This window comes from Nymphaea colorata, chromosome 5 (genome assembly GCF_008831285.2).
Source record: "Nymphaea colorata isolate Beijing-Zhang1983 chromosome 5, ASM883128v2, whole genome shotgun sequence".
Taxonomy (NCBI): domain Eukaryota; kingdom Viridiplantae; phylum Streptophyta; class Magnoliopsida; order Nymphaeales; family Nymphaeaceae; genus Nymphaea; species Nymphaea colorata.
The window spans coordinates 9,629,878-9,653,329 of record NC_045142.1 but is presented as its reverse complement, the minus strand read 5'-3'; the positions used below and the strand labels follow the sequence as shown (position 1 = coordinate 9,653,329).

At 36.6% G+C, this 23,452-nt stretch overlaps 1 protein-coding gene across 1 annotated transcript in view; it reads right to left on the bottom strand.

Annotated features, from left to right (window-relative positions):
- The window catches only part of LOC116254962 (importin subunit alpha-9), a 31,119-nt gene extending 20,935 nt beyond the window's left edge, over window positions 1-10,184 (bottom strand). Inside the window, exons 1-6 of the mRNA XM_031630641.2 lie at window positions 9,997-10,184; window positions 6,953-7,172; window positions 5,105-5,258; window positions 4,805-4,907; window positions 1,201-1,385; window positions 948-1,027 (exon numbers count right to left, since the gene is read on the bottom strand). Of these exons, the coding sequence (XP_031486501.1) occupies window positions 948-1,027; window positions 1,201-1,385; window positions 4,805-4,907; window positions 5,105-5,258; window positions 6,953-7,172; window positions 9,997-10,063 (809 nt within the window). The 5' untranslated portion in view covers window positions 10,064-10,184. The remainder of the gene's footprint in view (window positions 1-947; window positions 1,028-1,200; window positions 1,386-4,804; window positions 4,908-5,104; window positions 5,259-6,952; window positions 7,173-9,996) is intronic.
- Between the last annotated feature and the right edge of the window lie 13,268 nt (window positions 10,185-23,452).

Sequence of the window (23,452 nt, the reverse complement as noted above, 5' to 3'; positions counted from 1 at the left end):
TAAGAAGCATATATGCCTGATGGATACATACTTCATCAGTCCTTACAAACCAGAACCCTGGGTGATTATAAGGAACTTATTATTCGAAGGTTAAATGAGACAAAAATATAAAAGAACATTTCCACTGAACATGTAAAACTTATCAAAAATCTATGGGATCTCAGTTTTTGATGCATCACATTTAGCTCCCTTTGGTATTGAACTAAAAATACTTCTGCAAAAGGTTATTTACTCCCGAAACACATCTGAAGAATGAAGTAATGCATGAAGCAAGAAAAATTATCCAAGTAACTACAGTGATAGATTCAACAAGAACCAATTTAATTGAACATATAGAAATATTCTATATGATATATTTATACATGAAGCTAGCCACACGCATATACAAGTATCAAACACATATTTTTAACTCTGCCCTCCACTGTGCCATCTGGAATTTTAAAGTTGTTTTAATAAATCTAATGGCACGTACAGATTAAGAGCCCAAAATATAGGAATAAATAGAAAGAACTTGTATTCTTCAAAACATAGATAAACAGTGGAAAAACTTGAAATATTGATTTTTAAACCCTTATAGAGCTCAATTACTCGTGGACAAAAAGTGAACCTTTTCTTCCTACATCTTTAAACATGTAAAATGCATCTATTGGTTGGATTTGACTCATTTGAGAAATACAGCCCACAAAGTGCTGGTCTGCTGAATGTTACACTTGAGGGCAGGCAGATAAGGTGGACACCACAATCTAAGCCTACATATAGAATTTAACTAGACACTCCTTGAAAACATGCGCATATTCAACTTTGAATATCTGGCATACCTGAAGCAGCATGATTCTTTCTACTTAAGCCATCAGCATAGCTCAGTTTGAGAAATACTAAAGCTATAAGAGATGTAATGTTTATATTCAACCAAGCTTATTAACAGTAAAAGCTAACTTGAACCTTACATTTTCTTTAGATGCTGAATAATTGATTCTAGGACACCATTACTCTTTATTAGATCCATTGCAGCTTTAGGATCAGGACCCTGCAATCATTGATAAAAATATTTTTGTCGTAACTGACATATGAGGGACAAAACTGCCAAAATGCAATCTATGATCATGTACATAGGAAATCACTACCCTAGACTGTAATAAAATTAAAGTATTGTCAACATATCATGTTAAGACCTTTCAGAAGGAAAAATAAAAAACACACCTTAATTAGATTGGACAATGTCCATGCTGCAGTTCTTGCAGTGGAACCCCTATTTGAAAGTAACATTCTTGCTAGAGGTGGTAAGGCCCCTTGTGCCAGTAAAATGTTTCTCATCTCTACTCCCTCACCAGCAAGGTTGCCAATAGCCCATGCACATTGCTCCGCAACATGAATTGAGCTCTTCTCTGATCAAATATGTCCAAGAAAATTAATTGGTCTCAGCGAGAATTTGCATTTAGTATTAGAAAACCATCACGAGCAAGTAATGAAGCTGGAAAGCAAATACAGAGGCTGATATGCAGAAAATTTATGTATTAAAAATAGTCTTAAACTGAAGGGGAGCCACCAAAAAAATTTCCGTGATTTAGAAAAGTTGAGTGGGCATTGCATCAGTAAGCTGGAGAACTGAAACTGCATAGCTAACATTGGCACAGACGATCGGGAACTATGCTTACTGTTAAAGTCACCCTAAAGCATGATACGTGTAAAGACAAAGAATGAATCCTTTGAGATTTCCACCATCAACTTTTAAAAGCAGCAAAAGCTAAATGCCTCAAAATGCAAATAGATGAGACGTTGACAAAAATATTTGGGTACTTTTTAAATTTACTGTTTTCTGAATGCCTTACAAAGTCTTTCCTTCTTCAAAGCTGACATGCTTAACTACATAAACACCAACGTAAGAATTGGTACTGAACACTCTATGTGACATATATGATAGAGAAGAGTAAAAAGGGGTAAAGCATCTATTCTTCCTCCCACTGTTTATATCCTAACTAAAGTGAAGAGAGAATGGCAGCATTTCACTTATTTCCTCATCTGTCAAATTTAGTTCTTCCTTTTCTTGTCACAAGGACGTAGGGGGTAAATCATCATCTCCCTCATTTCTCTCTGAGTGTGGCTGTGGAGAGAGTTTCTGACCCATTTAATGGAACCTACTTGAGGCGAATATGCACACGTGTAGTAGTGGACTGTGCTCACCATGACTGATGATTGAATTTCTGAGGCAGAGCTATTGAGATCAGGGTATTGGATGCATTTAGCTATTTTCATTTATTTAGTGAACTTGGACCTTTTGTTATTAGCTTTTGGATATTGCCCCTTTTGTATGGATCCGAGATCCATTTGTTTTGGCAGCAGCCGTGTTTAAAGGGCACGTATGATTTGTTTGAGTTACTAAAGATTGGTTATTGAGGTTTGCTTGCCCTACTCCTTTCCTCTTTCACGTTCTTTTCTCTATTTTTTACATTACATTTGCTTTCGCGTTTCCTTCAGTTTGCATTTTCGTGACAATTAGAATGAGGAACTCCATCAAGTTCATTAGTCAGACCAGCACGTGAACCAGAACCCCATTGAAGGTGCAAACAGCTGCAGCAATATCCTCAAGGACTTCATGTTGCTCAGGTCTACTGCTTCTCACAAGGACATTTAGAAAAGGATCCCCTTTTCAGATCTAAGTGGCTGCTATGCTTTATTTGCTAAAAAGGGCTTCATTTTCTAACATGTCCAGTTGTCAATCTTCAACTTCCAATCTATTAGGAAATGCCAAATTTTTATGCCTAAAAGCCAGAACCCTGTTATAAGGTTTAGCAAGTTTCTTGGTCAGAGAGTATACGGACATTACTTCCATGAACTATGATTAAGATGATGTATTCTAGAACTTAGATTCCTATTGCACAGGAGATCCAAGGACAACCCAGGACAATTTTGTGTTCGTGATTTCTGCTGATGGCTTGTAATTCATGAACATGGATTGCCATAGAAAATGGTTTACAAAGTCAGCATGGGCTCCACATTTGCTTAGACTCTTCGAAAAATCACCCACCCTTGCAGAACCAATCTGCCAAGCAGAACCAGCCCAGCCATCAAAATTAACATGGCTCTGATACCACATGCGACAGGCGAACTTTTTGAAGCATCCTGTGCTAAAGGTTACCCAAGCCTTAATTTAGTGCAATCTTTCATAAATGCTTCTTGGCGTGCATTATTCTTTTCAATGTCTCTACACTAACAAAATGATCTGGGAAGGACCCAGTTGAGAAGAAGTCCCCAACCAAAGTTTAAGTGGCGACTGTCTTGTAAGCAACACACTCGCTCATCACCTTACTCAAAGGCCAGTTTGCTGTTTACTCAACCTTGCACCATCATTCATAGTTGTGACTGCAGCCTATGTGTCCACTAAAGGAATTAGCCCTACCTCATGTGCACCCCTATACACAAACCAAATGCTATGCATCTTATTCATACTCGGCTAAGGGTTCACTGCCTTGGACATATATCTTGCATGTCTTTGTGTTGCCGCTGTACACATTGCAAATGCGAAGCTTTTTGCTTAACTTTCCTCTGATTCTTCCTAATGCTTTCTAAGCTAAAACAATACACATTCGGTTGCATGAATATGTCCTACCATTCACTTCTCCTAGCCAGACAAAGTCAGTCCAGAACATAGTGTACATACTTATATGTTGATACGAGACATACATACATACATACATTACTGTATAGGATTCTGACTAGTGTTTCATCACCATAGGTGGTGAACAAGTGGTAAGGGAATGTCAAGGGTGTAAACTTGAAGACACTAGACCAAACTTCAACCTTGTTATTCTGTTGTCTAAAGTTTTTCCCTAGCATTTTCTTCACAACCTTTGACCTTCTGTGTTCACCATTATCATCAAATGAAAAGAAAAAAAAGGGTATTGATACTTCAAAAATGGTATGTGTAAAGTGAATTCAGAAAGGTGGATGACAAGTAATACATTGATTTTGAAAAGGTAGTTTCACACAACAGCTTCTGAGTCCTCATATTTTCTTAATGCACATATCCTAGAACTCCCTATAAAAGATTAGGTAGAAATCAAATAAATCAGAAACTAAGAAGAAAACATAAATAAAACTAGATAAAAATGATAAAAACTAAAAAGAATTTTTAATGATGATAAAAATGATGAAACATGATTTCCTTTAAGTTTAAATTGGAATACATCATGATATTAACGTTTTAAAAGAGAAAAATGAAAAAATTGGAAAAGTAATGCAAAAAAAATGCGATAAATATATTTTCCCATTCTTTTTCAAAATACCACAGTTTTTTCTTATTTCATTCATTTTTCAGGTTATTATCATTTTTGAAAATATCGTGATATCTGTGACACTGGCTAGTTGAGAATAACAGAAAAGCTACAAACTATAAGGTTTTCATTATTCTTTTCGCACAAGTACAACGAAAGAATCAGTAAGCACAAAAGAAACTAAAAAATAGTAACTACACACTTTAAATGAAATTTTTTGAAAGTTTTTCAAAAAAATATTTTAACACTATCATGTTAATATTGCAATATACAATTTGTAACCAATTACAACGGCACATTTTCATTAACAAGAGAGCCACGCACTTGGTGAGGGAGTGGCCTAATTATTCGAAAATAAAGGAGGTCAATAGTAGGACAATTGGAGTGCATCCCTCAGTAGTTGGATAAACTGGTAAACGACCTGTCTAATGGTAGCCTGCTTTAAGTGGAAATTTCCAAAGCACTAGATGACAATCACATGACTAGAAGAAAGTGGTTATCTACATAATCAAATCTTAAAAACTCATACAAACCACCAAGATGAGCTATAAGCAATGGAAGTGCAGGTAACAAAGCTTGTGTCTGCTCAGGCTCTCCTGCAGCTATATTTGTCAAGCACCAAGCTGCTTCAAGCAACTGTCAACCAGAAGTAAATAAATTAAGCTATTAGAATAAACATTCACATGAATACGCCTCCATCACAAAGTTGACATCAATTTATCTTTAAAAACCAATGGCCATCTGGAAGATAAGCAAACCAAGTAAACATATCTACATAAGGCCATTATTCAAGCTGGAATCAGGGAATAACTACTATGTTTTTCAAAAGAAACCTGTTCATCTTGCGATCCAAAGGAAAGGCATTGCACAAGTAAAGGTACTGCACCAGCTTCAACAGCAGCTACTATTGGAGGTGTCATTGACTTTGACAATAATCGTCTCAACTTACGTAGTGATTCTATTTTCTTTTGTACTGCTCCTTTTCCTCTGAGCAACAACAAGAAGAAAGTACGGTAAGTATTGTAGCAGCAGAGAAGAAATAACTTTTTCACTGATATATCAGAATATTTGGCTTCCTACAAACCCTATCACAATGCAAGGAAATGGTTCCTTCAAAAGGATGGTCAAAATTGATTTTTCAGAGGGTGATACCCTCTTGAGGAAATACAAGCTTAAATAAAGAACAAAGTAGAAGGCTTAAATAGCCAAAACCACCACTAAAGGTCTTTACAGAGCATAAGCACACAGAGAACAAACGAAGTTTACTGATATAATGCTCAAAACAAGCATAAACACAAAAAGTGGATGGAACACCTGATGTATACCTCATGAAAAGATATTACAGCTGCTCTGTATCTCCAAGTGGCTAGAATTCAAGCCGTTGGGAGCTGTCTAACAACTAGAAGCTGTCCTTTTTTTAATGACCAAAATGCCACATGGAAAAAATTAAAAATGGAAATTTACAGTCATAAAGAAAGAAAAATCATGAACATATATACATATATACACATGATATGCCCATGCATACATATGTATCAATAAACATGCATATGTGCATAGATATATACAATCCCTCTATAGAAATTGTTTGTCTAAAACTGTTGCCCATAGGTCCCGACACAAGGTTAGAATTCTATATGCCCAAACCCAATCTTACGGAAGCGTAAAGCTTCACAAGGTCTAAGACTGTCACTTGGCCCAAGACTGTCTCAGACAGTCACTTGGCCCAAAGCTAATCATGGTGAACAGTAAAGCTTCACAGGGTATTTCTGTTAAAGTTATAGCTAGTCCACATCTTCACATATATGTCTCTTTAGCGAGCCTCTCTCTGAGACGATGACAGATTGTCATAGCTTCCACACAAGGTCAGAAACTAGTCATCAAGGAACATTGCTACCTTAGGACCATTATAGATACCGCCAACATCTGTAGGGGCCTCAGTATTATCTCTTCTGTCATTAGGTTACGAGCTTCCTTAACTTTCTAAAACTGGGCAAGCATTTAAAACCTAATTGGAAAGATTAATGAAGGGGCTTAGTTTGACCATTAGCAATAGGTCACTCATTCCCTATGTTTGTTTATATATTGCATTACATCTCATTGTACAACATTCTAGTCTATGATATTTAAGAATCACCATCAATACCTCAATGTTATAGGACAATCCTTTGGGCTTTGTTCTATATCCTTGGGGATATTTGTAACCAGCGTTTAAGAATTCTTAAATGATACACTAGCAGTACATTAAAGATGAAGTCAGACATTCCCCCCAAAACGCAACAATCACTTAGAACAAGCATAGCACATTCATGTTAATGTAATGATGAAGAATGCATGTTTGCTATGTTATTTTGTACAAGTTCAGATAAGAAATAGTTTTGGGTGGTAAAACCATAAAACACAAACATGATAATTCAAACCCGAGTACTATTTGTAACTAAAATAGTAAGTCCATTTCATCTTGACACAAGATCTAAACCCCTATATAGCAATTCAATGTTTTTCCTAAGCTTGGAAGTGCTAGCCTTGTGCGGCCTAGCCTGCCCTGGCCAACAAGGGGCGTTATGCTACATCACGGCATAGGCAGGCATCAACACTAAGAGGCTTAACATAACCAGATATCTCCTGCTATTTGTTGCCAAAACATATTCACATGATTACCAAAAATGGCAAATTCATACATATAAGAGGCTGCAGACTTTAATTCTTCGACTGCAGCTGATGTTTGTGCATTTAGAACTACTTCCTCATCATCCATAATAGCATCTTCATCAGAAAGTGCATTTGTCCCATCCAAAACTCCATCACGGCAGAGCCGTTTGGTGCGAATTGCTGCTTCACGTCTTTCTTTTCCCACTGCAACTGCATGTTGACGCCTCTTTTGTACAGCAATATTTCCAACTGGGAAATAAATATGACAAGTTACTGATCAAGCACTTAAGGAAATTAAAAGGGATAAGATTCACCCAGAGGTCAAAACACAGATGCAGACATAGAAGAGAGCCTCAGACACAACCTGAAAAGTAAGTCCATCTAGAGCCCAAAGGAAAGAACACAAGAGAGTTCAACTTGCAAAAACAACCTGAAAGTTATCCATGAAATGCTGATGGACATCACATAGCACAAGTACTGGTATGTAAAACAAGAATAAGCTGAAAAGTAATTTCAGCTTCAATATGCCTTAAAGGTGAACAATAATCTCTCTCATACACCCACATGCATGCATACATGCAAACATACATACAATCTACAGTAGATCAACAACATAAGTTCACAGTGTCAGCAGTTTTATATTTATTATTTCATTGGTGTTGGATTTTTAAACTCCACATTCTAGTTTGGAATTAAGAATGTTTTGACAAATTGTCATGCTAAGGGCCTCAAGATGTTAACAAAAGCAGCTAAACAGCTAACTTGGAGCATTAATGAGAACAACAGCCTAGGAGCAAGTGATTGGTAAACTTTAAGAGAAATCAGCAATTGTTCAGGCTCAATGGCTTATGACAATCAAGTATTTCACAAACGAATAGTTTCGCTATTCGGTAGCAGCAACCAGAGAAGCATCATGGCTCAACCAGTGGGGACCCTACACTGGTCAACTAGATCTACAAGAACACTTTTCAGGAATTATTGTGCCTTTCCATAGCACGGTTTTGTGGCAATGTGCTCTAAGATTGAGTGTAGAAGGTCAGTTCATGGTAAATGGAATTTATATCTTCATATCAACTACCTACAAGAGAGTGAATTTTACATGATCTTCTAGCCTATATTTCATTGTAAATGCATCCTTTCCTTTATCGGGTGATTCTAATCATGTGCATTCATCTGTTCAGTGTTCACAACTTATCCATCGTGTAAATGATAACTTGTTATGAACTTAACAAACATATCAATACAGCAGGTCATACTAAAGCTATTGCATAGACACAGGTATACCTGAAGATATAAATATAGACCAGTCACAACTATTTTTTACCATTTTCTTGTACAATACAATCTGTCATGTGGATTTGATTTTCATGACCAAAACATTACAAATCCTTATAAAAATTACATTTTTAAGTGTGTAGCTAAGATCTTATAAAAGTTTAACAATCAAATATCAAAATTTTTAGCCTACAGAACTCATCTTATACATCAAAAGAAAATGTTTTTCTATATAGATTTTTCATAATTTTCTACTTAAAGAACACATCTATATATATATATATATAATATGTTTGTGAGTGTGTTTGTTAAAGACAAATTATGTATAAGAACGCTGACAAACCTATGAATTGCTTTCCCATTTGCGAACATGGATCTTGAGACAAAGTCAAATCTAATATACACAGTCTCTGTTGACTATGTCTGACATGACTGATAATTGAATTTGGTGAGCTGGAGCAGCATTGACACCTGAACCAGCATCTGACATGGGTGACACATGGGCAACATTACCTTCCTAAAGAGTATGTGGAAGTATCATGTTATCAATTTTAGGCATTCAAATTACAAGTTTCACCCTCTGTGCATACGAGATTGGATTTTGTTGGTTAAGATGGCTAGGTCTGTGTCCTGCAAACTGAGAGGTATGTCTTCTACTCCATGCAGTTTCATGTTTAGTTCAAGCATCTTTTACAGTTCTGAAGTCAACTCTACAGGAATTCTCTGTGAATCAGATGAACTGAAGCAGAATTCATATCATGTGTGAAAATATTGATTAAAAATATATATGTTTAATTTAAAGAAAAACTAATCTAAGGAAAAATCGGCCATTTAACTGACTCAAGCACGGTGCAGCCAAGTCCGCTGGTAATCAACCAATTTTCCCCTTTGAATTGATGCCTGCATTGAATTAAAAAGGTGTTGATTCAATTTTAGAAGGCATTGATTTGATTTAAATCAGCCAATTTGAGCACATTTGATCCGACCTTGACAACACCGATAAGTTACAAGGATATATTACGCCCGCCTTAACACATGGATCGACTTGTCGCCAAAATGTTGAGCGCCAGTACCCTTAATTTGTGGTATCCAATTTACAGGCCTTACCCATAAAATTCAAAAGGAATTCACATTTCCAAAAAACATATGGTTCAAAAGTGATTACTTTTTTATAACATTATAACAAGCCTACGTCAAGGTGGATTTACTTAAGGAGAAGTTCATTTTCCCCATCAGCTCGTTATTGAACAAAAGATATAGGTTGTTCTTCCCGTTCTTCGGATTACATCTGCGGAAATCTACACAAAATACAACCATTTGGAGATTCAAACCTCCACCAGCACCCCACTCCCCTCCACAGAGAAAAAACAATAGTTTCTTCTAATGAAACTGAAACAAAAATTAACTGAGCGAGGCAAACTCATTTTTTAGAATTATTTTTTTTAAAAAGGATCAATTTGATGTGCGTAGTCACAACAAAAGATACCACAAAGTGCTCAATTCCAGCCGCGGGAAGCAATTAGCTAGATTTACGTCTATCGCAGCTATCGTTTTGGAGCGATCTTCCAAAAATTTAGCGGAGGAGTTTCATAAAGGAGCGAAGTCCAAGATGGAGCTTCTGCCAAGTGACAGCTACTTCCCTTAGCAAACGCCAAAGTACGATCTCCGACTATTTTTAACGAAACTAACGCAATTCCAAACAAAGCAGAATCGCGTAGTCTGTCCAATGGGAAGCAGGTAGGAAGCAACAGAGACCAGAAGAAATCGTTGGAGGGGAAGATGAGGGAGAACAACAAACCTGATGTTTTGAGAGGCTCTCTTATTTGGGTAGACGATGAGCCTTCCTGGTCTCCGGAGTGGAGCATCGAGGCCACGGAGATAGCGGGCAGGGCGCGGGCGGGACGACGACGGAGAATGGTATTCTGGAGGCAACCCACTGTTTTGAAAAAGGCCCCGCTGCAGCGTTTCTTAGACTCGCACCACGTATGTACCCGGGATCGTTTGATGACTGAGAATCAAAAATCCACTTCAAACACGAATGGGAATGAAAGTTCTTGCGTGTAAGATCATTTGAAATTTTTGATTTCGGAATTAAAACAGGACTTGTTTGATGAAAAGGAAATTAAATTTTTTTAATTCATGAATTAAGGTCTTCATGTCTTCGCCTTAAAAGCAGATGAAAAATTGCCAGAATCCCAAAATCATAATTTCATCTATCGTATGAGGTCAAAATCCCGAATTTTGATTTCAGAATAAGTTTATAATTTCATAATCAAAATTATTTTGTTCGATTTAGCAATTACTTTTTTTTTTAAATAATTCTAAAATTTCACTATTCCCAAGCCAATCAATTGCCCGCAATCCCATAACCGAGTGTTCGGATTTTAGAACGCAAATTGCCTGCAATCCCCTTTCGAACACAATACTTTTTATATCCAATGGTGAGAAACAAGGTTGAAAAAGTTTGACCTCAAGACATGAAAGTGATATGTCCTAATCCATTTGTATAGCACAAATGGCCCACTCATCATACACACCAATAATTATATACTAATATGTGATAAGGGTATTGATACACCTACAACTTGGACTATCAGTTGGTCCTTGTTCTCTGGGGCAGAGCCAAGAGGTGGGCCGCAGGGGTCTTGGCGCACCTTAAAAATAAATAAATAAAAGAAATTTACATTTAAATTTTAGAAAATTTCACTTGTCTTATATAAAAATTTTGAAAAATAACATTTTGGTCTCCATTAAAATTTAAAAACTTTAATTACACCCCTTCACAAAAAAATTCTAGCTCCGCCCCCGCTTGTTCTGCTGCATCTTGCTTACGCTTACCTTAGTTTTGCATATTTGACAAGAACCGTATGCTCACTTCCATCGTCTTTTTAACTGCAAAGTCCATGTATGCTGCTTACTTTTTCTCAGTGCCTCGTTGATTCATGTTCAAATGTCCATCAAGGCTTATAGGCAACTAGCTAGATTGCCCTCTCTTTCACCCTAAAAATGTTTCAACTAGTAAGATTTCAAAGCAAAAACCTTCTTCACCTATACAATGGTCTAAGATTTGAGGTCTCTTTCTCTCTTTTTATCTCAGGTTTGATTAATTTGCTTGTCTTTGAGCGTGCATTAGAGGTGCTTGCTCATTTTCTGGTGGTGGTTTCTGTGAGTTGATGTTCATAGCAATGGGAAGTAAGTATGGCAACTCATGGCCATTATGGTTCATGTGATTTCTTGGTTTTCATGGTGATGGTGGTCAATAATAGTGCATGTAGTCAATAATAATGAATGTGATGGTTGCTAGCGCGTTGAAAAGTGTCAAGATGAAAGATGTGCATTGATCGTAGTGGTAAAATAAATAGTAAAGTAATGATTGGGCCGATAAAATGGGAAATATATAACAAAATTTGGGGACAAGACGTCCCCTAGATATAGTAAAGTAATGATTGAGAGTCGCATTAGAGAGTAGCGGATAGATAATGGTTGCTAACTGCTTTGTTCTTAAAGGTTGATAATAAGGAAGCTAACTGCAATGAATAGAAAAAAGAAGAGGCCGCTGACACGTAGGCTATTGAGGTCATTGTTAACTAAATTTTAACTTGTATGGTTTTTCTAACAGTGATTGGATTGGTTCAATGAATGATAAGAAAAGCATGTGGTCACTCTTAGATCCAGTGCAGTATCTTGGAGCTCAAAGAAACAAAGCTCTTTGGTACTATTATCCTTTGAAACAGAATATGAACTTGCAACTACTTGTCAATCTATCTGGATGAGGCGCATCTTGAAGATATGCACATTCAATAGAATCATTCAACTGAATTTTTTTTGCTACATGACTACCATTTATAGGGCAAAGAGTTTAGTATAGCATGGAAGGACAAAGCATATTGAATTCAAGGCACCATTTCATTTGCAAATCTGTTGTTGCAAATGAAGTCATCTCAGTCAACTATTACAATACTAGTGACCAAGTTGCAGACGGTCTCACCAAGAATTTATCCAAAGTTAAATTTTAGAAAGTCGATGAGAATATTTCAGTTCTCACATCAAGGGAAGGAATTGATGTTCATAGTAGTGGGTAGTATGTACGATCATTGTGGTTTTTACGACCTCTTGGTTTTCATGGTGGTGGTCAATAATAATGCATGTGGACTTTACGGAGTGTAAGTGCATGGTGTTCATGGCTACAGGTTGAAGTAATGAAGGGAATGGCTGTTAGGGTGCTGCACTATGTCACCAGGGTGCGGCAACCCTGGTGACGCACCCGCGTCGACGCAACGCGGGTGTTGGTGTGGGTGCGACCCAAATTCGCACCCAACCTGCACCCTATTGATTTCAGTTTTTTTTTATCAAATTTTATATTATTAATATATTATAATAATAAATTAATAATAATAATAAATACCTTCGCCACACCGTAATTTTTTGAGATGTATCGCGCCGGCACCTGCATCCGCACCCCGCATTCTGGTGACATAGGTACTGCAAAGTGTCATAATGTAAGAGATGTCATGATGGTAGGTATAGTCCATGTGTGTTTTACAAAGTGTCTTGGTTTTACGAGTAGGGGTAAAATAAATAGTAAATTAATGATTGAAAGCCACATGAGAGAGTAATGGATAAATAATGGTAAAAAATAAGTAGTAATAGAAGGGTCTCTAAGATGGGCATTTTAATGTCTATAAGTTACTTACTCCTTCATCTAATACCTATATATACCTATGTTCAGCTGAAGCAAAGTGTGAACGAAAAGAAGTGCCTTTTGTGAAATCTTTTTCCAGTTTTCCTTTATCTTTTGTTAGATACTGCAGGTCATTTTTGTTCATGTGTTGAAGATACTCCAACAGTTTCTTGGTGATGGACATGTTTGTGTGTGGAAAAAGAGAGAGCCAACTGTGTTGTTCTTGTATGATATATCCTAGCAAAGTATACCTAGACCATGATTCATTATGCTAAAAAAAAAAGTTTGAATCTCATAGAGATTAGCTCGGAGATTTGAAAGATATTAAAGAGCAAAAGTAAGCTTTTGAATATGTAGGTTGTGGTGGTTACTGTCAAAGTCAATACATAACTCCAACATGACATCATGAACAATTGCTCATGTATCCTTCAGAAATTTGTAAAAATAAGCCAGTTTCCATCAAAATTGATTTTCATGAAGATGTGACTCCAGAATGAGCAAAATACTGTAAAAATATGAGTTCTAACATAAGGTTTTTTTCATGTCAAGTGAAGGGACCAAAGTTTAGTTATGTATTGAAAGTTTCAGAGAATTTTTCCCTCTCAAGTCTATTTAACACTTTTGATTTTAATCCACATATATTTGCTTTAGAGATTAATTCATATTATCATATAGTTTGCATTCTTGTCTAATCATAGTATACATTAGGGTCATGCATATGCATTACATTTTAAATTATGCACCTAGATGTAGGACCATGTAGAAGCTAGACTTGACTAATTAGTAGCATGCCATGTGACAAACAGTCCCAACATATAAAAGCTCACCTCGACCTAGGCTCTCCAGTGCGCTCACCTTCAAAACATAATTTTCAAATGCACATTTTCTAAAATCCAAACCCATTTCAACATGTGTTCGTAAAACCTTAAGTTCAAGCATGGTTGAGACCTAGCTTAGGGTCAAACCCAGTTTAAGTCTTCTACGACCTAGATCAAACTGGTCCTAGAATCCTCTACAACTTGACCTAGTGTACATCAAGACCTTAGAGTCTAACTCAATTTTGTTGGTCACCAGTGAACCCACTCAGTGTTTAACCTTTCTGTTTTTGACTTAGGTTTACACCTTGGTCGAGTAAGAGCACATTTTGATGAACCTAATATAAAACAATAAGTAAACCTAGTCCCTCCTTGGCTGAAATATAGTTAAGTCTACTCCAAGTCTCCAAGATCGTACCATGTGTGCATCTATTGAATCATGTCAATTGGGTCAAACCACTGTTCTTAGACGAATGCCATTGAACTTGGAATTTCAATTCGGATCAAGTTCTAGATTGGATATGGTATTCAATCAAACCTGGAATTTTGGATCTACAACTTAGAACTTTGAATCATGATTAGATCAAGAGCATTTTGGAAGTTAAACTTGGATATCAAACCCTAAGCAAATTACTGGATCCAGATCAACCTAGTTTAAATGTGGATTAAGAATCCAGATATTGGATCATAATATCAGATTGCAGACCTTGGTTTTGGGTCTTGAAAGCCATTGGATTTTAGAGTTTAGATCTTTAGGTCCATGATCATAAACCCTAAAATCTATATCCCAACCACATCTGATCTTAGTCTGGAATGCATCATATTAAACATAGATTTCGTTAGCATGGATCAATGATGATCAGAAACATGAACTACGTCCTTTATTCATATTACCAGTTCATGAAATTCCTAAGTCTGAAGATCTGCATAGGTTTCCAAACCACATGATTTCTAAAACCTAGGGCACATTTATTTATGTTTCAATAGAACATGATGATGACCAAAACTTAGACTTATGCAATAATTTAGTCATTGGTTTAAGTACGCTTGGTAAAGGTGCCAAAAACGATCAAACCTCGCACTGAATGGACGTGTCTCATCTTGGATTCCTGCATGAGCAAAATGGAGGCCAGTGCAAGTTTTATTTCCCTAATGAATGGTCGTACGCAAAGTTAAAAAAAAATTGCATGGAAAACATGTGTTTTAATTATATCTAATTAATCTGGATCTAACTCATGTCACGTATACCATCTTACATTTCTTGATTTAATGATTAAATTGTACAGAGATCTGTATTTGGATCTGGTTGACTTGAGACATATACATCTATATGTGCAGAGTTGGCCTAAGGGTAGGAGTTGCTTGAGAAGGAACAAGGTGATACCATAATATAAGGTAACTTGGTAGTGATTTTTTCCATAGATTAGGAGGCAACTGCTCAAACCTTAGCCATAAGTTGAAGATAATGAACCCAAGTAATGCCATTAGTGACTTGCGGTGGTGGGTTTGTAAAGCAACTGTCTTTGTAATTAGTATTTAACATGTATGAAATCAAGGTCTAATATAATGTATTAACATGCATATTTAGTGATGTCTCTACCTCTTGTTATGTTGTGAATTTGGAAAAAGGGGGGATGCGCTAGTAAGTTTCCTCCAAGCTGGCATTGACAATGCAGAATTTCCATGGAATTTTTTGATGCCAAAATCTTCATTCTTGGTCGAAAACAAGCTATGGAAAATTTTTAAAATGTTTAATGATTATAATGATGAGATAGTTGAAAACTTTGGGTCAGCTTAGGAGGACTATAGGAGCCTGTCCTGCTTGTTTCCATTTTTCTCCATCTTGATTTTCTGATAAACTAGGATCTTGATTCTTTAGATACATTTGAAAAGGCTCTTTTCTGATTAACTGATGCATCTGCTCACAAGCCCCTTTAAACAAGCTCCAAACGAGCTCAACAAGTCGCTGTATCATGTAGCTTGATATTTTAAATGAGTTAAAAAAAAACAAATTAAACGTGTTAAACGAATTGACCTCAAGCCCAACATTGTATGGTTGAGTTGAGCTCAAGCTTGTTCTATGAAGCTTGAATCGAGTTCAAGCTGAGCTCAATCTCGAGTTTTCTGAGTCGAGCTGAGCTCTAGCTGGCCCGGCTCGAGTCATGGTCACCCCTAATGTATCATGCTGTGTTTCCTTGTTATCGTTATCTTCTTTTAAGGTAGTCTTTGAGGTGTCCCTGAAATTTTAAAAGTGGCAACAGTTTTCAGGGAGGTAGTAGTCTTTGAGGTGTCCCCAAATTTTAAGTGGCAACTACTTCCAAGAAGTAATAGTACTTTTGAAAAGAAATTTGTCTTTTCAATGTTTATTAAAAGCGCCATCCTTTTGCACCTATGCATAAAGGCAGAGTTAAGGTAGGGCTTGCATGGGCCTCAACTATACCTAAAAAAAATGTTAAAAATAAAAAATTTACATGTAAAATTTAAAAAATTTTACTTTATAAAAATTTTAAAAATAATATTTGATGTCAAAAGTTAAAAACTTTAATTTGCTTCATAATAAATTTCGATTCCGAGGTCCAGGTCCACTTTTACCTATGAATCAAACCAAATTACTCATGATGCGATTGCCAAAGAATAGTCGGCCAAGACTCCCTAGCTAGCTGGGCCTTTTGTTTTCAACACGTACTCTACCAAGCCTGACACACTGGTTATTCTGGAAAAACAAACGAAAAAGAAATGCTATGCCCTGGTACCAGACAAAAACGTCTTGCCATGATATAGAAGAAATTAATGGCCGGCCACTGACAGCCCAGCTGTGAGCTAATCCAACGCTGGGTTTATGGTCTACTCAAATTACTGGTGAATTGGCAGCATGCGCGATACGTCAATTCGAGTCGGCACTTATATGTAACATATGAAGATTGCATAGTAGTACTCTAGAACGAGCCAAATGAAGCACATGAAACGGCCAGTCATTCAGGCATCAGTGGGGTTGAAATTAAGAAAAACTAATTAATAGTTCATCACTGACGACATAGAAGTTTCTTTAGATCATCAACCAAAAAAGTTAATTTGTTGAACACATCTAACACTTTGGCATGTCTTGAAATCATTAACACCACCACATGCAGGGGCCGAGTTAGGGTAGGGCTCCCATAAGCCCTAGCCTCACCTTCATTTTTTTTTTTAAATTTACATATAAATTTTAGAAGATTTCATTTATAGAAAATAATATTTCGACCTTAGTCAAATTTAAAAAAACTTTAATTTGCCTTTTTCAAAAAAATTTTTGGCTTCACTCCTGTAGACTCTTTAGATAATACCATCCTTGCATCCTTGCCATGTTTCTCTCTCGTATAGACAAGTGGCCGATTTCGTTCATAAAATCACGTCCAACCACTCCAATCAATAGGTTTAACCGACAAATTGAAGAGAACACCAAGATTTAGACCAACTAGTTTTATAAATTGTGATGCACGTTACCATGTGTCCTTCCCAACGTCGTTAATGGTGATTAATGTTGTCTGCCTAACAGAGAGGCCAAGCTATATTGTAGCTTGTGTTGGCAATTACCCATACCAGCCCACAAAAGTTACTTTATTTACATATATAAACTTCATCAATTTGTAGTTTTTTTTTTATATATGAGTGCCTCTTATACTTTAAAATTTAAACTTAAAGTGCCCCTCAACCAAAATTTTTTAGCTCCCCCACTGCTGCCTAATCTTAGCTTTTCAATCTAAAAGACCTTCAATCTAAAAGACCGCGAGTTTGCCAATTAAGCACACCAACCATGCACGCACCAACAGAAGTTAATCCAGACTCAGCTTGAGGCTGTCTTCTTAAATGAATCACTTTTGTCTACAAAGAATATTTTTGATGTATTGAAAGGGGAGACTGATGCCTAAATGAAAAGCAATGCAAGATAGGTCGGTGGGTTACTTGCGTGTGCCCTACATCACAGGGCCCTCAATAAATGACATAAGGCTCGTGACTCAAGGCCTTACGTTTGCAATAATTCCTTTTGGTGGTATAAATGAACTTGCCCTGTCTGATACGTTATCTTCCTCATCCACGCAGCGCCAAAAGTTGTGGATCACAGCCCTCTCTCTTTGGCCGCACAAAGGCTGCTTCACAGGGAGATGATACCGGTGGGAGCGACGGTTCACGCCAACCAGCGTCCTGCCGGTATCATTCCCTTGTAAAGCAGCCAACCAAGTGCTGCAGGAAGGCGATCGCTGGAAGTTTGGAGCCAAAATGACATGAAGGAATGCTGGGATATATTTCATCTTCTGCTCTCTCAGCTGCACTTAATTATTTCTTGTTCTGCTCTCTCATCTGCACTTAATTATTTCTTGTTCTGCTCTCTCATCTGCACTTAATTATTTCTTGTAGGGCTTGTTAGGGTGAGCTATAGCCCCCAGATGTTGGTGGTAAGAACACATTAGATTAGATTAACCTGTGAGGAGAAGCGCAGCAGACGAAGCTGAACTAAAGTAAGCCTGCCTTTCACTCCAGAATTGTTGTTGTTTTTTTTTTTCTTTTTGTTCTCTAACATCTAATTGTCTGGTTAATTCATTCGCTTGTCCCGTTGAGTATCAGCACATATTTAGCTGATCATCTTTGATTCTTGTAGCTTATTCTCAAACTTTGCCAAACAGCTAAATACTGTCAACACGAGGCTCAGAATATATAAATTTAATTGCTTCGCACTAATGGATCTCGTAACTTGTTAAGCTTTTACCAGAAATTTCCTTCACAAGTTATTTAATTACTTTTTCCTTGGTAAAGAAACTTCAATTTGTTCTTGAGGATGTTGTTCTCTTAAATGGGAGAGCTGGGGCTTAATTTGGTCCATGCGTAGCTAACAATTAATTAATTATGCCTATGGAAGCGGTCGATATATTAAGGATGTAAGATCAACCCAGCAACCTGGTAAGAGGAACCTTCCTTGCATTCCTTTTGCAAGCAACTAAAACAATTAAAATAGTTCCTCATGAGATATTGGGCATCCATTTTTGAGATTTTAACCCTTTATCATAAGGTTATTACATGTAGCTGCTTGACAAGGCTGCACATGGTCGGCACAGATATATCTTAAAACCTTCTACTTTAAGGCGGTAAAAAATTTGTTGCTTGGAGTATGTGTGTTCCCTTGAATTGTGTTTGTATAGTCATCATCTGCTGTCGTTGTACTTGCTTCATTTATGTTGAGTCTTGGTGTAAGCTCGAGTGTTTACCTATGTCTCAGAACCCTCTCAAAACCGGCCCCAAGTGTAAGATTGTGATTCTTTGTTTTGGATAGTCGGCTAGAAAATTCTTTAAGTGGCTTCGGTTATCCTTTGTAAGTAAAATGTAAAGCTTGTTTGTTTTCCCTCATGATGTACTCAACTGTTTAAGTGAATATATTGTGAGTTTTCATTTCACATTTTTTGCGTATTGTGTCTTGAGTTAAAAAAAAACGTTCAAGTGAACTGCGTCCACTTGAACAAGGTGAAGGCTTGCGGCGTCCTGACGAGAGTTTGCCATGCCGCATGGTTCGGAGGAGTCAGGCAGTGACAATGTGTCTGTGGATCAATAATTTTTTTTCTAAAGAGCGGAGGAAGGGCAAAGGAATACTATATGAACAACTCTGTCTCAGGAGCATGTGGTGGTTGGCTGTTGTAGTACAGGTACATCCCAGTCAATTAAGTAGATCCTTTTGACTCTAAATAACTTCTCATTGATCTCCATTGAGCACCATGAGATGTCAACTGCACTAAGGAAATTTCACAAGGCCGAAAGTTACCCCTGTTGTAAGTAGGCTTCCATCATTTAGTGTCAAAAACTATATGCACAAAAAGCAGGAACTTGTCCTTGTGCATTTTATACAGCAAAATCCATTGCTCCTTTGTTCTCCATTTTTTTAAACTCAAATTTGTGGAAGGTACTTCTTTTTTCAGGCTCATGCTTCCCTCCAAATGATAAATTGAGTGGCTTCTTAAGAAGAAGGAAAAGACAAATAAGAGAAACTGCCTAGAAAGTTAGGCCCGTCAAAAGAAAAACATTCAAACATTAAGCATGTTCTTTAGTATGCCTTTTCTTAAGGGATTCTGTGTGGTTGTACATTATTTAGTATAATACTTTTCATTGAATTGATGCAGGAAAAAGGTGCATGTTGTCATAAAGTTAAACACATTATAGGGATGAAACTTAAACGATAGGAGGTTTGTGCTTCGCCCTTGCAAATTTAGACTAAAAAGGTCGTTGCAAATGTACACTCTCTAGCTAAGTTGAGAAAAATAAATCCATTAGTTTAAGTTTGTTAAAGAAAAGTAAGTTTGATTAAGACCACTCTGAATTCTATAATTCTGCAGCCTGAGATTTCTCATGGTGTTTTTCTCGTAAGATGTGATGCCGGAAGCCAGGGAAAAGACATAAGAAGCTAACCTTGACTCGATGAGCAGCTTTTTGAATTTCTGCTGTCTTAACTGGAACGTCTGCCTCTTCGTTCCAACTTGTTCCCAAATCTATCAAACACAATGTTATTAACGATTAGAAATCTGCCAATCAAGTTGGGCATCCAAGCTGGACACAGTATTTTAGCCAATTAAGATATTTTTAACACCCCACCTAATTGTCTTAGCATCCAATTGGTAAATTGTTGATTCCTTAAGAATTTCATAACAAAGGGACACGATTCATGTGCTGTTGGATTTAATAATACTTTCTAAAACATTAAAACACATTATTCCTTGTCCATGCAATACCTTCTATTTCACAACACATTAACGGTGGTCTTTTCTTCTCCATTTCACGACAAATAGGACTCTTTAAAAATCAGTTTTTTTTTTATGGAACAGACTGAGTTTGAAGATGCTATTTTCTGGTTTTAAAAAACAGAAATTTGATTTGGATTGGTTGCAAGAATCGCGAGGATACATGGACATATGCTTTTAACATGTACATTTTTTTCGTGGCAACCCAGCTAGGCATCATACCCAACTTTTAAGTTAAGAGAACCCCACCTCACCTCACCTCACAGTCATTGATTGTCTTCATCCACCATTCACGTGAAGATTTATATAAAAGGTCCACCATTTTCTAGCAAGTGATGCTTCGCAGCACCAAGGATCCTGTTTTTAGGACAGCAAATGAGGCTGCTGAGTTTTGGATTGACAACTCCCATATCAATTGGCCTTAGGGTACCAAATGTAGAACACCTCTAGAACTTGCTTGCTCGAATTTAAAAGGCTTTAGAAGACATAACTACACAAATGTTTATAGTCACGTAACTTCACAGAATAGACATAAATGAAGATTTTTGCCGCTTCTTGCTTGTTTTAATTGGGTCAACTCATTCTTTCTCTCTCAAAAGATCAAAAAAGGGGAAAACAACATGGAGGAGAAGGCCAAAACTCCATATCTCTCTCTCTCTCTCTTCTTTTATATAGGATAGAGTCCAAACCTGGCTTTGAGGTGATCGATGGCCACAACATGCCATGGTTCCTATCCAAGCCTAACATTAGTCACAAAGAAAGCATTTTTTTGAAAAAAACGTGAAAAAAACTTGATAAATTAACTAGCCGTTTAAAACCTAAAAAAGAACACATGTTTTTGAAAAAAACGGTAAAAATGAAAATGCACATTTTTAATGCGTTTTTTTCAGTTTTTTTAATGTCAAATAATTTCTTTTCATTTTCTATTTTTTATTTATTGCAAATCTACTTATCTTTTGATGTTTGTGTTATTAGTTTTTCACTTATTTTATTTTTCCCTTACTTTTAGTTTTTTAAAATTTTTTAAAACTTTAAGCTTTTTTCCCTTGTTTTTTTCAACTTTACCGTATTATACTTGAGAAAAACATCGCCGTTTAAAACTCTGAGACGTTATTTGTGACTATGCTTCCGACTAAGTCATTTGTAAGTTATTTGTGTTTTCAGCCAACTTTCCTTGACGGCCATTTTTTTTGTCCTAATCAAACAGTGGAATAACAATTGTTGGAACCAGTTCATTCCTTTTTGGGTTTTGAGATGGCTTTGACTCCTACGAAGAAATTTATGTATTCTCTCAGTTTTATTCCTAAGCCTACATTTCATGTCCTTTTCTCATATAAAGGATGGATCCGCTTGCTTGTCGACTTAGAAAGACTCAAAACGGAAGCAATGAGTCGTCAAACTGAATTCTCAAGTACTTCTGTAGTTCCCTCCATTTAGGGATGTCAACCGACTAGATTCGGATCGGTTATCTCTTTTTCAGATATTCACATATTCAGATTCGAATTCAAATTCAAATTTGAATAAAGAAAAGTTATATCTGGATCCGAATCCAAAATCTGATTTTACAATCCAAATCTGACCCAAATCCAATTTTTATATTTATATCTGAATCTGAATCCCAGTTTTGAATCGGATTTTGCCAATTTTCAAAATTTAATAGCATTAGATACAAGATATTTGCCTAAAAATGAATCAGATCTGAATCCGATCGGATGCCATTAAAAAAATCCGAATCCGATCCGATTTCTTAATCGGATATTAAATTTTTTTTCATATCCGATTTTTTCACATCGAATCGATCAGATATCCGATTCAAATCAAATATATTGACATCCCTACCTCCATTCAATTGCACTATTCGTCTTCCTAGTGCAGCCTTGAAATGCATGGTCGTGGAAGGAACTTGTTGACTCTACGAAGCTTTGCTTCTGGGTTCACAATTAAAAAATGCCCCTTCTTAATGAGTCAGAGTGCTAAGGCTTACAAAACTACGAGCTAAAAGGCATGCCGAAAAACGAAAATGCAGAAAAGTCAGGTCACCAGTCATTCGTTCGATGTGCATGCATGATTCCCCTATGGCTGGACACAAGCTATTCACTCTGCCTGTTGTATAGCAGGATTGAATAACATGAAAGACATCTCAGGTTGGCATTATCTATATTAAGAGAAAATGGGTTGAATGTCACGTTCAGCATATGTGAATTTTGGTTGAACAAGATAACATTCTTGGGTCATATTATATCTGGTGAAGGTATTAGTGTAGAACCATAGTTGTTAACTGGGAGCAGCCTGCTATCCTTATAGAAATTCGTAGTTTGGTATGGTTGGCTGGATATTGTAGAAGATTTAATAAGAATTTTATATTACAATATCACTATTGATTCGGCCGATAAGGAAAATGATAAGTTTCAATGTGATGTAACTTGCGAAGAGATTTTTCAAGAACTAGAATTGTTTACCTTACCATAAGAAGGGATTAAATTTGTGATATATAGTGATGTCTCACGTAGAAGTGGAGGTTGTGATCTGGTGCAGAATGATAAAGATGTTAATTTATGTTTCCCAGTTCAAACATGGAGAAGTCTATCCTACACATAATCTGAAGTTAAGTTTTTTATTTTCTTTGAAAACAGGAGGCATTATTTATATGAAACATACCAAATACTTATGTATCATACAAGTTTAAAGCATTTACTCAGCTAAAAAGAATTAAACTTTAGGTAGAGAAGGTGACTGAAATTGACAAAGACTATGATTGCACCACTAATTATCATCATGAGAAAGCTAACTTAGTGGCAAACACCCTAAGCAGGAAGAACACCAGCACTATTGCCTAGTTGGCAGTTGTATGCCTTCCTTTTTATTGGAAATGTGATCCTATAAATGCGTAACTTCAGGTTCAACCCACTGCATTTGATCAAATCATGAAATTAAGAGTTCAAAATGTAACTTGCAACAAATTATTTAGGCAATAAAAAGGGGGAGAAAAGCAGGCATTTA